This window comes from Boleophthalmus pectinirostris, unplaced genomic scaffold (genome assembly GCF_026225935.1).
Source record: "Boleophthalmus pectinirostris isolate CB_2022bp ecotype Guang Dong unplaced genomic scaffold, ASM2622593v1 HiC_scaffold_1076, whole genome shotgun sequence".
In the NCBI taxonomy this organism is placed as follows: domain Eukaryota; kingdom Metazoa; phylum Chordata; class Actinopteri; order Gobiiformes; family Gobiidae; genus Boleophthalmus; species Boleophthalmus pectinirostris.
In genome coordinates, this window is record NW_026570990.1 from 23,745 (window position 1) to 36,000 (window position 12,256).

General features: G+C 43.1%; 1 protein-coding gene across 1 annotated transcript; it reads right to left on the minus strand.

Annotated features, from left to right (window-relative positions):
• Nucleotides 1–1,912: 1,912 nt before the first annotated feature.
• LOC129411582 (intraflagellar transport protein 88 homolog) lies at nt 1,913–11,177 on the minus strand (the record flags this gene model as incomplete). Its single annotated transcript, XM_055162888.1, has 12 exons — nt 1,913–2,684; nt 2,813–2,917; nt 4,791–4,805; nt 4,980–5,043; nt 6,770–6,876; nt 6,949–7,014; nt 7,549–7,601; nt 7,964–8,079; nt 8,833–8,983; nt 9,291–9,399; nt 10,295–10,484; nt 11,091–11,177. Coding segments are annotated over 12 exons (1,182 nt in total), but the record flags the coding sequence as incomplete, so codon positions are not given.
• Nucleotides 11,178–12,256: the final 1,079 nt, after the last annotated feature.

The window sequence follows — 12,256 nt, forward strand, 5'->3', positions numbered from 1 at the left end:
GTAATAAGCAAACATCTAACTATCGAAAACAAATCCCCTATTTCTATCGCTCTGATGACCCAGTCAATGAATTCAATATCTAGAAGATATAATTAAAACTAACTAGTAGTAAGAATGTATATTTTTAATCACCTCCAAGTAGCTTACTTTTCGTGTCTCTTTACATACAAATGACACATATATATACTAAGTAAAACAAGACAACATGTAGTTTTTACATTTTACATTACCTTTCTCCGTGGAGAAACTTGGCCGCGGGAAGGCGAGGTCTTGGTCACGCTTCTTGGGATGATGAAGGCCAGAGCACGTGGCACACATATCACATTCTACTGCGTTATTAGGCAGAGTCAAGTAAGGCTGTTGCCAGTGCTGCCCCCTATGTTAGATGGATTGACTTGGCACAGTGCATGCGCAAGACATGCTCAATGAGCAAACATTCATTGGATCAATTAACTATTGTAAATTACTGTTGATTTGCTTTAGCCAATTAGAAGTACATAGACAAAATAAATACAAACACAAGATTTAATGTGTATTGTTTAAATTGTACCAGCCAATTTGATTTTCTTTCTTTAAGCCAATGGGAAAAAACATATTCAATGAACAACAGCAATGTTTCACTTTTTTCAGTGCAGTAGGCCACTGTAGGGGTCCAAAGCAACGAACTACTCACCCGAGTGCGCTCCTCACTGATGTACAGTGTTGGGAGTAACGCGTTATAAAAGTAACGAATTACAGTAATGCATTACTTTTTGCTGTAACGCAGTAATGTAAGGCATTACAGGGGAAAAAATAGTAATATTTTACTCGGTACAAATGTGAGTAACGCGCGCGTTACAGTGTTTTTTTTTAACCTGGATTGAAGTGGTGGGTTTTTCTTCATACAAATTCGCTAAAATCACCTCGATATCAGCAGCGGAGAAACGCCGGAGATGCGCCCTCATAGACCTTCAGGTAACCGCGGGCGAAAGGACTGACAAAGAACTCCACACTGTTTAGACCTGGTTTAGACCTGGGTCAGTTCTGGTTTAGACCTGGTTTACACTCGTCCCTCCCTCTATCGCAGTTCACTTTTCGCTGTCTCGCAGATTTTTATTTATTTTTTATTTTTTTGTGCAATTTTGCATGCCCTGTTTTTTTTACATTGTATGAATGCGTATTGCGTTCCTCCCGCTGCGTCCTGACTGGCCAAGGGACTCCTGTCTCCTGTACAGTACAGAATGTGTTCAGCTGCCAAATTTAAATACATGTTCAATCTGTAGCAGTGTGATTCTGAAGTGCTGTATGTCTGCAAGTTTTCTCCCCGACGAAACCCACAACGTCGACGAAACGTTCTGCACCGACAAAGGCTCCTGCGCTCACACCCAAAAGGCAGAGGAAGATGCAAACCATCACACAGAAAGTTGGACTTCTGGACACGCTGAAGGAAGGTAGAAGTTACGCGCTGTAACAGACTCTTGCACCGGCTCGGGTACCTGCAAATAGTTGCTGAAATCAGGGCCGCGAGCCCGAGCAGCAGGGTCCATAAAGAGCGATCAGATGACAGCCGCTCTTACCTCCGTGAGGTGCGGAGCAGAGCCGCTCCTTTCTCCTGCGTCACCTTCGAGCCCATCCCCACAGTGAGTCCTGTTTTAGTCCTAGTTCAGTTCTGGTTTAGTCCTAGTTCACATCTGGTTTAGTCCTGGTTCAGCTCTGGTTTAGTCCTGGTTCTTTCCATATACAGCGCAAAAGTTATTTTGGTGAGAATAACTTAAAGTAATGCAATAGTAATGTAATGCCTTACATTTTAAATGCAGTAATATTGTAATGTAACGAATTACTTTGAAATGACAGTAATAGGTAATAAATAACGCATTACAGTTTCAAAGTAACTTGCCCAACAGTGCTGATGTATTCCAGGACATGTGGCGCGGTGAAGTCTCGCTGGGAAACGGGCCACGCAGCTCCTTCTGAGCCGAAGGTATAACGGGACATTTCCGTGAGACGTGGGCTGGACCATTCGAATAACACTAGCCACGACAGGGTGAGGAACGGAGCGGGGAGGGAGAACGGTAAGGAGAAGAAAGAGGAGAGGAAGGGAGGAAGTAGTAAAAGAGGAGGGAAGGATGGGTGAGTGACGGTGGAGAGGGGGAACGGGTGTGGGGTGTCATGAGACAGAACAAGTGAGATATGGGAGTGAGGGTGAGGAAGAGGTGAAGGAGGAAGAGAGGTCACAAAGACGAGGGAGGAGAGGTAAAGAAGAGGTGAGGGAGAGGGATGGGTGAGTGAGGAGGAGGGGGTAAGGCATTGACTGAATCAGGAAGAATATGTTTCCCTTGTTCTGTTTAGAATTACTGACACAGAGGGCGCTCATCACTTTACTTCAAACTTCAACACTAGAAGCTGCAATTGCTGCGAAGAGCAAAAGAAGAAGCAAAACAAAAAAGAAAGAAACCACTTTTATTGTGGAAAATAATGAAAATAATGCCCCCCCCCCAAAAAGAAAAACAAAAAAAAAAACTACAGGAAACCAAATGAGGTAGAAATACAGGTGAGAGCACTTGTGATCTATGCTGTGGACAGGGACTACTCAGGCAGCAGCTCGTCCCCCAGTTCCTCGTCCTCAAAGTCCTCCTCCTGACGCTTCTTGGCTCCAGTCTTGGGCCTATCCACCTGTGGTCCCAGGGGGTCCACATAGGATGCATCTGCGCACACGCGACAATTCCAGTGGGAACAAAAAGATGGGATTGTATGTGAGATAAAAACATCTTTCTTTCTTCCACCCTCCCATGTCTCTATCCCATCCTCCTGCCTCTACGCCCCCAGGTCTCACCCAGTTCCTTGGGATTGCTGGTCTCATAGGGCTCGTGGTTCCCAGGCAGTGAGCGAAGTCTGGAGCTCAGGCGCTCTCCTCGGCTGCTGCTGCTGTGTCCACTGTCTGCAAACACAGGAGGAGGTGGACCTTTAGTGGGACCAGGGCCAGCTTTCAGAGGGGGCAGATAAATTCAACGCTCCCCCGATGTTCACACCTCCTCAACAGTCAACATGGAGAACTCATACAGCACATGCATCAGACAGACACACAAGCTATCACGTTTTTGTGTCCATTAAATCCACTATAACAACTGCATGGGATTACAGTAGATTTATAATTTGAAAAAATGTGGTAAAATGTCAAAAATTTTGACATTTTTACGACAATTTCCAATTAGATCTAGTTTACTCAAACACTAAATATGATATCTAAAAGCCATCTGTACATTACTTATTTTGGTATGACAACATTACATGATGCAACATTTGTAGTACACTATTTTCTTACAGTTAGGTGAATGAACCTCTGATACTGGGAAACAGTTGCTGATTATGTCCTCATTGCTTGAGGGGCTAATACTAGTACAAAGTCATATATTTAGCCTCAAATGTTATGTGCATGCTTTTCTTTAACAATGATATGAACAAATTTCACTGTAAAAATATGAGCAGAGACAGAGACATTTTGTGCTGAACAGAAAACCATATGGGCCTGCGGGTTTGGCACAGCTGAGGGAAATTTCTCAGGTAGTCTGTGGAAGCACTCAGTGCTGACCTGTTTACCAGCAGAGCCCTGGTCCCCTGTCCCCAACTCTGGCTCACTCACAAGTTCCCCTCCCTAATAGCTGCCATTCAAATGAAGGCATCTTGAACAGGCTTAGATCCACAAACTTCCAATTAGTACCAAGAATACGCAGTCACATCTGAAGTTGTGTTCAGTTAAGGTTGTTCTCAGTGGTTGCAGCTGAGAATTCTAGTAGAAATGGTGTGGGCCACAATCAACAAACTTTACTGGAGTTTCAGGGATTGTGGATTACTGTTGCACACCGGGATAAACACATCATCAGAGATTGAAGAAAGCCAAAGCCTTTTACCAGACTTACAAAGCTCTAGACTCACGGTAGAACTGGATTTTGGCAGCTAATCATGCTGTACATTAATTAGGCTCTGAAAGTTTTTTTTATCTGAATGATTCAGCCACAGTCTCAGTGTCTGGTGTATTGTTGATTAGCATTAAATAACTTATTAATGAAAGCTTCACTCATCCAGGGAGGATCCAAAGCAAAGGAGACAGCAGTGAGGGACAGACGACAGCAGTGAGGGACAGAGGACAGCAGTGAGGGACAGAGGACAGCAGTGAGGGACAGAGGACAGCAGTGAGGGACAGAGGACAGCAGTGAGGGACAGAGGACAGCAGTGAGGGACAGAGGACAGCAGTGAGGGACAGAGGACAGCAGTGAGGGACAGAGGACAGCAGTGAGGGACAGAGGACAGCAGTGAGGGACAGAGGACAGCAGTGAGGGACAGAGGACAGCAGTGGACAGAGGACAGCAGTGAGGGACAGAGGACAGCAGTGAGGACAGAGGACAGCAGTGAGGGAGAGGACAGTGAGACAGAGGACAGCAGTGAGGGACAGAGGACAGCAGTGAGGGACAGAGGACAGCAGTGAGGGACAGACGACAGCAGTGAGGGACAGACGACAGCAGTGAGGGACAGAGGACAGCAGTGAGGGACAGAGGACAGCAGTGAGGGACAGACGACAGCAGTGAGGGACAGACGACAGCAGTGAGGGACAGAGGACAGCAGTGAGGGACAGAGGACAGCAGTGAGGGACAGAGGACGACAGCAGTGAGGGACAGACGACAGCAGTGAGGGACAGACGACAGCAGTGAGGGACAGACGACAGCAGTGAGGGACAGAGGACAGCAGTGAGGGACAGAGGACAGCAGTGATGAACAGAGGACAGCAGTGATGAACAGAGGACAGCAATGGCTTACCTGTCTTTATGTCCTCTATGCCGCGCAGAAGAGGGAGACAGGCGGTTATTAGGTTTTACTGATGTACAACTCACTGATTTGTTTATTGTAAATATAAACCAAAAATACTAGTAGTGTTTATTATATAAAAACCAGCATAGGAAGAGGTGAGGTGGCTGCAACCCAGGTTTTGCGGGCTCCAAGACTCACCTGTGCTCCCAGCACTGCCCTCTCTCCGGTTTTTGGCACTGCCTTCATGTCCTGACTTCACCCTCTGCACCAGAACAGACAAATAGGCTGAGCAAGAAAACTACAACTATACTGCTCCAGAAATGAAAGAAACACTTTCTCCATGTGAAATAATATAAATTTGACATCTCTACAAATACAGACAGGTTAATGTCTTAGGAACAAAAGGATGCTCCTCTTTTAATGGAAATGAAGAACAGGTGACACTAGCGCAAACCCTAAAACAGGACTGGTTTTACATGTGAAGGTCATTTCAAGTTTCTCCCTCTTGGTCTTTTTTGGCTTTTCCTCGAGTGCTGCTTTGGCTGCAGTGATCATCACTACTGGGAGTATGAGGCCATTACTTCAAGGGACAGTTTAGACAAATTTTGGACATAGGACCTGATTTCCTAGTGATCCACAGTGTTGGAGACGTGTGGAGACTTTTTTAAATATTCAATCCAGTCCTTGTCTTTGCAGAGGTCGCTGGTGCTAGGCTAGTGCATGTCAATGGCCACAGTTATCCTGCCCCCTGAAAGCAAAACCCAAAGCAATTCTGTTATTACACCAGACTGTCCATGTGAGTGTCTGTGTTGATGGAATAATTTTAGGTAAAACCAATCTTGCATTTGAAGGATTTCTGTGTGAGCAGCAGCAGTGAGTTGAACTTCCTGAGAGAAAGCTCGGCAGCAGCGGACTGATATATGAGAAAATAATAGTCCCTCAACATGTGACAATTCATGTGATGTAAGGTTAGTTTTATATCAGACATTATTCTATCAACACAGACATTCACATGGACAGTCTGGTGTAATAATAGATTTGTTTCGGGTGTTTTGTGGAGTGGGTACGACTGTTTTTAGTGGCAGGAGAACTATGACCATTGACATGCACTAGTCTAGCACCAGTGACCTCTGCAAATACAAGGACTGGATGGAATATTTTTTTAAAAAGTGTCTCCACACGTCTCCAACACTCTGGCTCACTAAGAAATGAAGCCCATTGTCCCTTGAACCCTACAGAAGATGCAGATTGTCCAACTTCTCCAGGGTGGTACATCTGGATGTGCTGTTGCAAGAAGATTGAATGTGTCTTCCAGCACAATCTCCAGAACATGAAGGAGATTTCAGGAGACAGGCAGTTACTCTAGGAGAGCTTTCTTCCTAAGACATTGCCCTGTCCATATTTAATATCCAGCATATTTATTTCACAATGTGATCTGAAGTGTTCCTTTAATTTTTTTGAGCAGTGTATATTGTCTGACATGACATTTTGTTAGAGATATTTGTATGGAATGCCATGCCTGATTTTACCACAAAAAACTCAACTTTTTTCTGATTCTAACTTAGACACAGACACCCCTGCAGAGCAGAGTTGGACACACACCTGCAGGGAAGGAGTTAGATGTACATGCAGGGCCTGGGTTAGACAGAAACCTGTAGAAACGGAGTTAGACACGTGCACACATGCACACACACGAGCACACACACACACGCACACACACAGCTGCAGGGGCGGAGTTCGACAAACTGGAATAGCTACACTCCTTCCCCGCATACTCCTCATGAGGCCTCTAGGCACTGCCAAGTTCAGCAGCTTTTGAATTGTTACTATGGATGGAGATTGGGCATTTAGTCCCACATTAAAAATGATATTGAATACCATGTTCGGTACAGTGATTATTGCAGTATTGCCTATCATGTTATTATCGGTGTCGTTAGTCATGTATGGTAAGGAACCGTAAGGGAATCGTATTGCCTGATGGTGCATACCTGTTTCCGGAGCTCCTTCATCTTCACCAGCTTCTTGAGTTTTCCAGCATACTCCTGAGCATCTGCCAGACCCCTGTCAGTGCACAGCCTCACCAGGAAGCGCAGGCCTGCATACAAGACCCAGTCAGAGCCAGCTCCTCCACACCACATACAGCTTTAAAAGCAAACTTTAAACTTACAGTCCACATTTTCTGGAAACCTGCTGTGGATTTTTTTATACGTTTCCAAGGATTTCTGGTAGTTTCCTGCAGAGATGTGAAATAGCATAAACATTTTTAATCAACAATAATTCTGACAGAAGACATATTTTGCTTGTGTCTGCTATTATAATCTGTCATCTGTGGATTATATTCTAATTTGCACATTTTAAATATTCAATATTCATCTAAATGGGAGAAGATTGGCAAAATGGCGTTTGAAAAATAAGCAATTAAAGATTGCTAAAAAAAAATCTCATCAAGTTTTGAAAAAGACAAAGACAGATACAAAAGCAGTGTCCAACCAGCACTGAGCAGCGAAATGTCTTTATTCTAAAATTTTTATCGTAAAGTTGACAATATTGCTATGAAGCCTACACGGAAACTACGGGATTGCACACAATTTTTAACCCTCACAGGTTAAAAATGTATTTTCTCACCAATTTATTTGAAAATAAATTTTTGGGTCTGATTGACCTGCCCCAAGAGAGCGGAAAGGAAAAAAAATAAAAAATTCTTCAGGTCTATGTGACCCCGAGGAGAGCGTGAATTTTTAAACACAGACAAAAGCAAGTGTCTTACCACTTCTTCTGAAGCAACTTGCGACCATGAGCTGCCATTTGACTTCTGTTGGTCTGCAAGTATAGAGTAAAGAGTGTCATAAGAACCCTGAAACAGCTTTTTTATAGTGCAGGTATAGTGTCCTTGAAGATTTAACTGGAAACACTATGGTATTTTAATAGCATTGTCTACTGTTCCTAGTGCTTTTTTGGCCATTTTAGCACAAACGAGGTACATCTGTAGTTTTCTGGTCAACTCCAAACTTTAGAGGCCACAGCCACTTTCTGATACAAACACCTGGCTGTAGGGGATACCGGTTAGGCCAATCACACAGTTCCTCCTCTCCCCCTCAATTGCACACAGTTTCATTGCTGTTTGGTCATCGGGTCAATAATAAATAATAAATAGCAATTTTGTTGTCCTGGAGTAAACTTACTGTATTAGCATGGCTCTTTCAAAGTATGGAATGGCCTTCTCAAAGAAATGCGTCTCTATGTGATAAGCTGCCAGCCACTCGATCACATCGATGTTGGACGGAAAGTACCTGTAAGACTGAGAGGGCAGACATCTGTGCAGTTGTATACTATAACATCTCATGTGTACTAAGCTCACTACTGCCCATATACCGTACACAGAAGAGACAGGAGAGTGTGACACATACACAGTGTTCACTTTCATACAAATAAACTTCATCAAGGCTAGCACTTATAGGGCTGAATTTGGAGCCAAGTTCCAAATTTGAAATTCAGTCAATCAGGCTGCTGAAGGCAACACCCCTTCCTCTTAGCAACACTGTCAATCAAACCGGTTGCTAACGCTAGCGGGAGCAAACCTGGGGAAAGACGGCACCTCACTGGTCTGTTATTAATGATCATATTTTGATTTAGGGACATAATAGTAAAATAAAACACAGGTTTTCAATAGGTGAGACCTGCCTCCCCTGGGGGGGCGCCAAAGAGCCACTAGGGAGGCGCGACACATGTGAAGAAAAAATAACGGTGCACATCTGGCTCACATTCACCCAATTTGAAAAACCCTGGTCTAAAACATATCTTGCATTTATTCAGTGGTAGGTGGTTTTATTGCTCAAAAATGCCTCTCCACAGATCTGACCTGTAACTTGGCCAGGCCACCGGCATTTATCTACCCTGATTTTAGTTGATACTGTTAAAAATCCCTGGCACAACCATAACATCTCCAAGGAGGCTGGCAGGTCTGTGTAGCTTTTGTGTTTTAGCGATAGTGATCATTGTAATACTGTATGATATATTGTGCACTTTGTGGGTGAAGAGTATGGTACAGTACCTCATAGTAGTAGTGGTAGGCCTGAGACTTGTCTCCTTCACAGTCGAGCAGCTCGCCCAGTTTAGCCAGGACTTTGGCGTCTGTGGGCACCACAGTGAGCACCTGCATGAGCCAGTCCATTGCATGGGGACGTTCCTCCACCAGCTCATAACTAACGCAGCCTGCTCAGGAAAACATGACCACTACATCATTCGACTAAGTCAAATGTCTAGGATTTTAATAGGACCACTTGAATGGCAGGGTAATAACACTAGAGCAGACCCACCAAAGCTGGAGACAAGTCAACAGCCAATCATGTGGCACCAAATGACCTGTTTTTAAACTTAACTTTAATCCTAATTCTAACCTGAACCTGAATGTGAAAAAGTACTAAAAATAAGAAAAATAAGATAAAAGATTTCAAACTGGTCAGAGAAGTGAGTGAATCCATTGTTCTGTTGAAAGTGTGGGTAGGATACAGAGAGGCAAGCTGGTACATGACCTGTGGACAGTTCCTTAGAATGGCGTGGAGCTTGTGGAAGCAGTCCAGAGCCTCCTTTAGTCGGTTTAGCCTCTTATAGGTCAGACCTGTGTGTGAAAGGAAGACAGGACAGAGAGCAAAGGGAAATCATCAGCATTCATCTTCCAGATAAACAACTGTGAGCACAATCCAGCCCATGTCTAAGGAAAGTCCGATTAGGGCGACATGGTTTTGTGACAATTGAGGTTACAAAGGTTAATTAAAAAGTAATCTCTGTTGAGAGTGCGTTAGAAACAACTCCAGAAACATACAAATTTGAGAAAACTGAAGTACGAACTGACAAACTAATTGATACTTTGCAGTGACATCACGCTGGGAGTGTTCTGCATGTATGTTTATGGTAGAAGGACTGCAACATAATGCAAACATTAACAAACACTGCCAAAAAGTTTTAACATTTGAAAACTCAAGAAAATACACTAAATGTGTTTAAACAACATTTTTCTCACATTTTCATAGTGATCAATGTGAGCATTCCTGGTCCTGTTTTGGTGGTTTTTGTTTTGTCCAACAAAAAAGGTGAGAGGGTCTAACTAAAAAAAACTGTTGGCTAATGCTAACTAACTTGCAACCTTAATCTTATTTGAGAGGGACTTGTTTATCAGTAAAAATCATCTCACCTTTAGAACTGTAACTAATCTAGTTCTTCAGATTGTGTTAAATTAAAGCCCTAAACAGAGGGGTGCCTACAGTTAGCTTCACACCCCCAGGGAATGTTGATGACATCAGCTGCAAAGAATCAATAAGGAATGTCAGGATTTTTCTAAAAACAATATGTTCTTCTCTGCATTCTATTACTGAATGAATGACCTTTGTGATTTGAGAACTGCACCAGAATCCTGAGCTTCTGATCTGACTGAGCCATTGTTCTTTCTCTAACATGTTAACACAGATGGAGTACAACAGTGCAAATACACAGGAGAAGCACTAGGATGCACATACCCAGGTTGTAGAGGGCCTCTGTGCAGGAGGAGTCGTCGTTCCGTAGGGCTTCTTTGTAGAACTCGGCAGCCTTCTCATAATCATGCTGGACGTACACAGTGTTGCCCTTGTTGGTGAGAGCAGCGGGGTTGTAACGGTCCGCGCTCATGGCCAGATCAGCATAGCGATCAGCCTGCTCAAAGTCCTTCTCCTGTAGGCAGACAACAGATTCAGGATCAGAAACTACTCTGAAGGGGAATTGTTGCCATGGAAACCTATAGTAAAGCAACTGTTACGTTCTTCTAAGGAATACAACAGTCATGTTTTTAGACAGGACACTGCAGCCACATTAGTGTATGAATGATGTATGCGTCACTGAGACGGCACCCGGCCCAGCTGTGACTGCAGTGTTGGTCCAATTTTGTTGCAGTGACAGTCACATGAAGAGCAGTGTTCTGCTGTTGCTGCCCCCATCTATGAAAGCTGCATGTGCGAGAACATGTGCCAAAAGCAACCAATTTAAAAGGAAACACAAACAAGTGTCAAGCTAGATTAGAGTCCCACAGTGGAGCTGCAACACAGCAGCAAGACCATGATGCAGCCCCGCTTCTGTCAATCCATGGGCACTTGTGGCTACATTACTAGCTTATCACCAACTATGGAGGGAAAGACTAATGCACTATAAATACTTTGAGCATTCAAAAAGCGCTATATTAATTGAATATATTATCTCCCCAAAAATTGTAAAAATCAAAAAGTAAACATGAAGATGTCAGTGACCAGTACCTATAGAGAGGACCTGAGCATCACAACATACCAGGAAGTAGAGGCCGGAGAGATTAGTGGCTGCTGCACTCTTGACCCGACTGTCCTTTTTCTCAAAAGTTTTCAGAGTCTCCACAGCCTGAAAATCAAATCACAGGGTTTAGTTCTGCTGGTGTCATTAGTTTACATATCGAGGATAAGTTGTGGCACACCGTCAGCACTAGGGGCAGAAGGCACTACGGACATCCACCGTAGACAGACAGAAGAACTACGCACTACACAGGAGGATTAGTGATCCTTATTTGTCAGGGACTATGTACAAATGAATTTATCTCACAAAAGAAAAGATGATCTGTACGTGATTTAGCTACTACATACAACACAGGTATTATATGCACAATATATCACCATCGATTTGAAATCACAATTGAGTTGCTGCAATTCTCAAATCACAAAGACTGTGATTATTTAGATAGTAGAATGTACTCTGCAAAAAACAAAATGTACTGATCAGACATGTTCTGAAATTTATAGAATGTTTGTATTAGTTCAAGCCATGTTAGAATGTGGTTACCTCACCTCACCTTTATCATTAATCTGTCTACATGTCAAAAGCTCAAAATGCTCAGTGCCACCTTGAGATGTCATGCAGTAGTAGGTTTCAAGTTAACAGCTACCTTTACCTTTGGTTCAGTGTGTGTATTATATCACCATGGTGACTGCTAAACATTTCACCATACAGATATGTTTAGAACATCCCCTTGTGATAGCTCAATAAAGTATACCTTCCCTTAACCCAATCTTAAGGATACCACAATACTTAAGTATCCTGCTGCATTTTTTTGAAGTATATTTCCCATTCATTTCTGCCATAAACTTAAAAAAAAAAAAAAATTTAATGAAAACTTAAAGCCTCCATCTTGTTGATGGAGGCTAACCAGCTATGTGGTAATAATAATTACCGCATTATTTCAGTCCAAAAACACATTAAACCTAAAATTCTACAAAAATTCTGTTTTAATAACAGATTACACTAATTTTGTGTTGCCTGGGACCAGAATACACACTTCAATACATTATGAAGAACTGAGTCCAGACAAGTGAATTTCTGTTTTTAAGATGGGCATGATTGATAGGTGGCTTAGCCAATCAGGGACACGCATGGTGCTCACTTACCAAAACGAAAAGCAATGTTTTACAAAAAAAAAAAAACATATC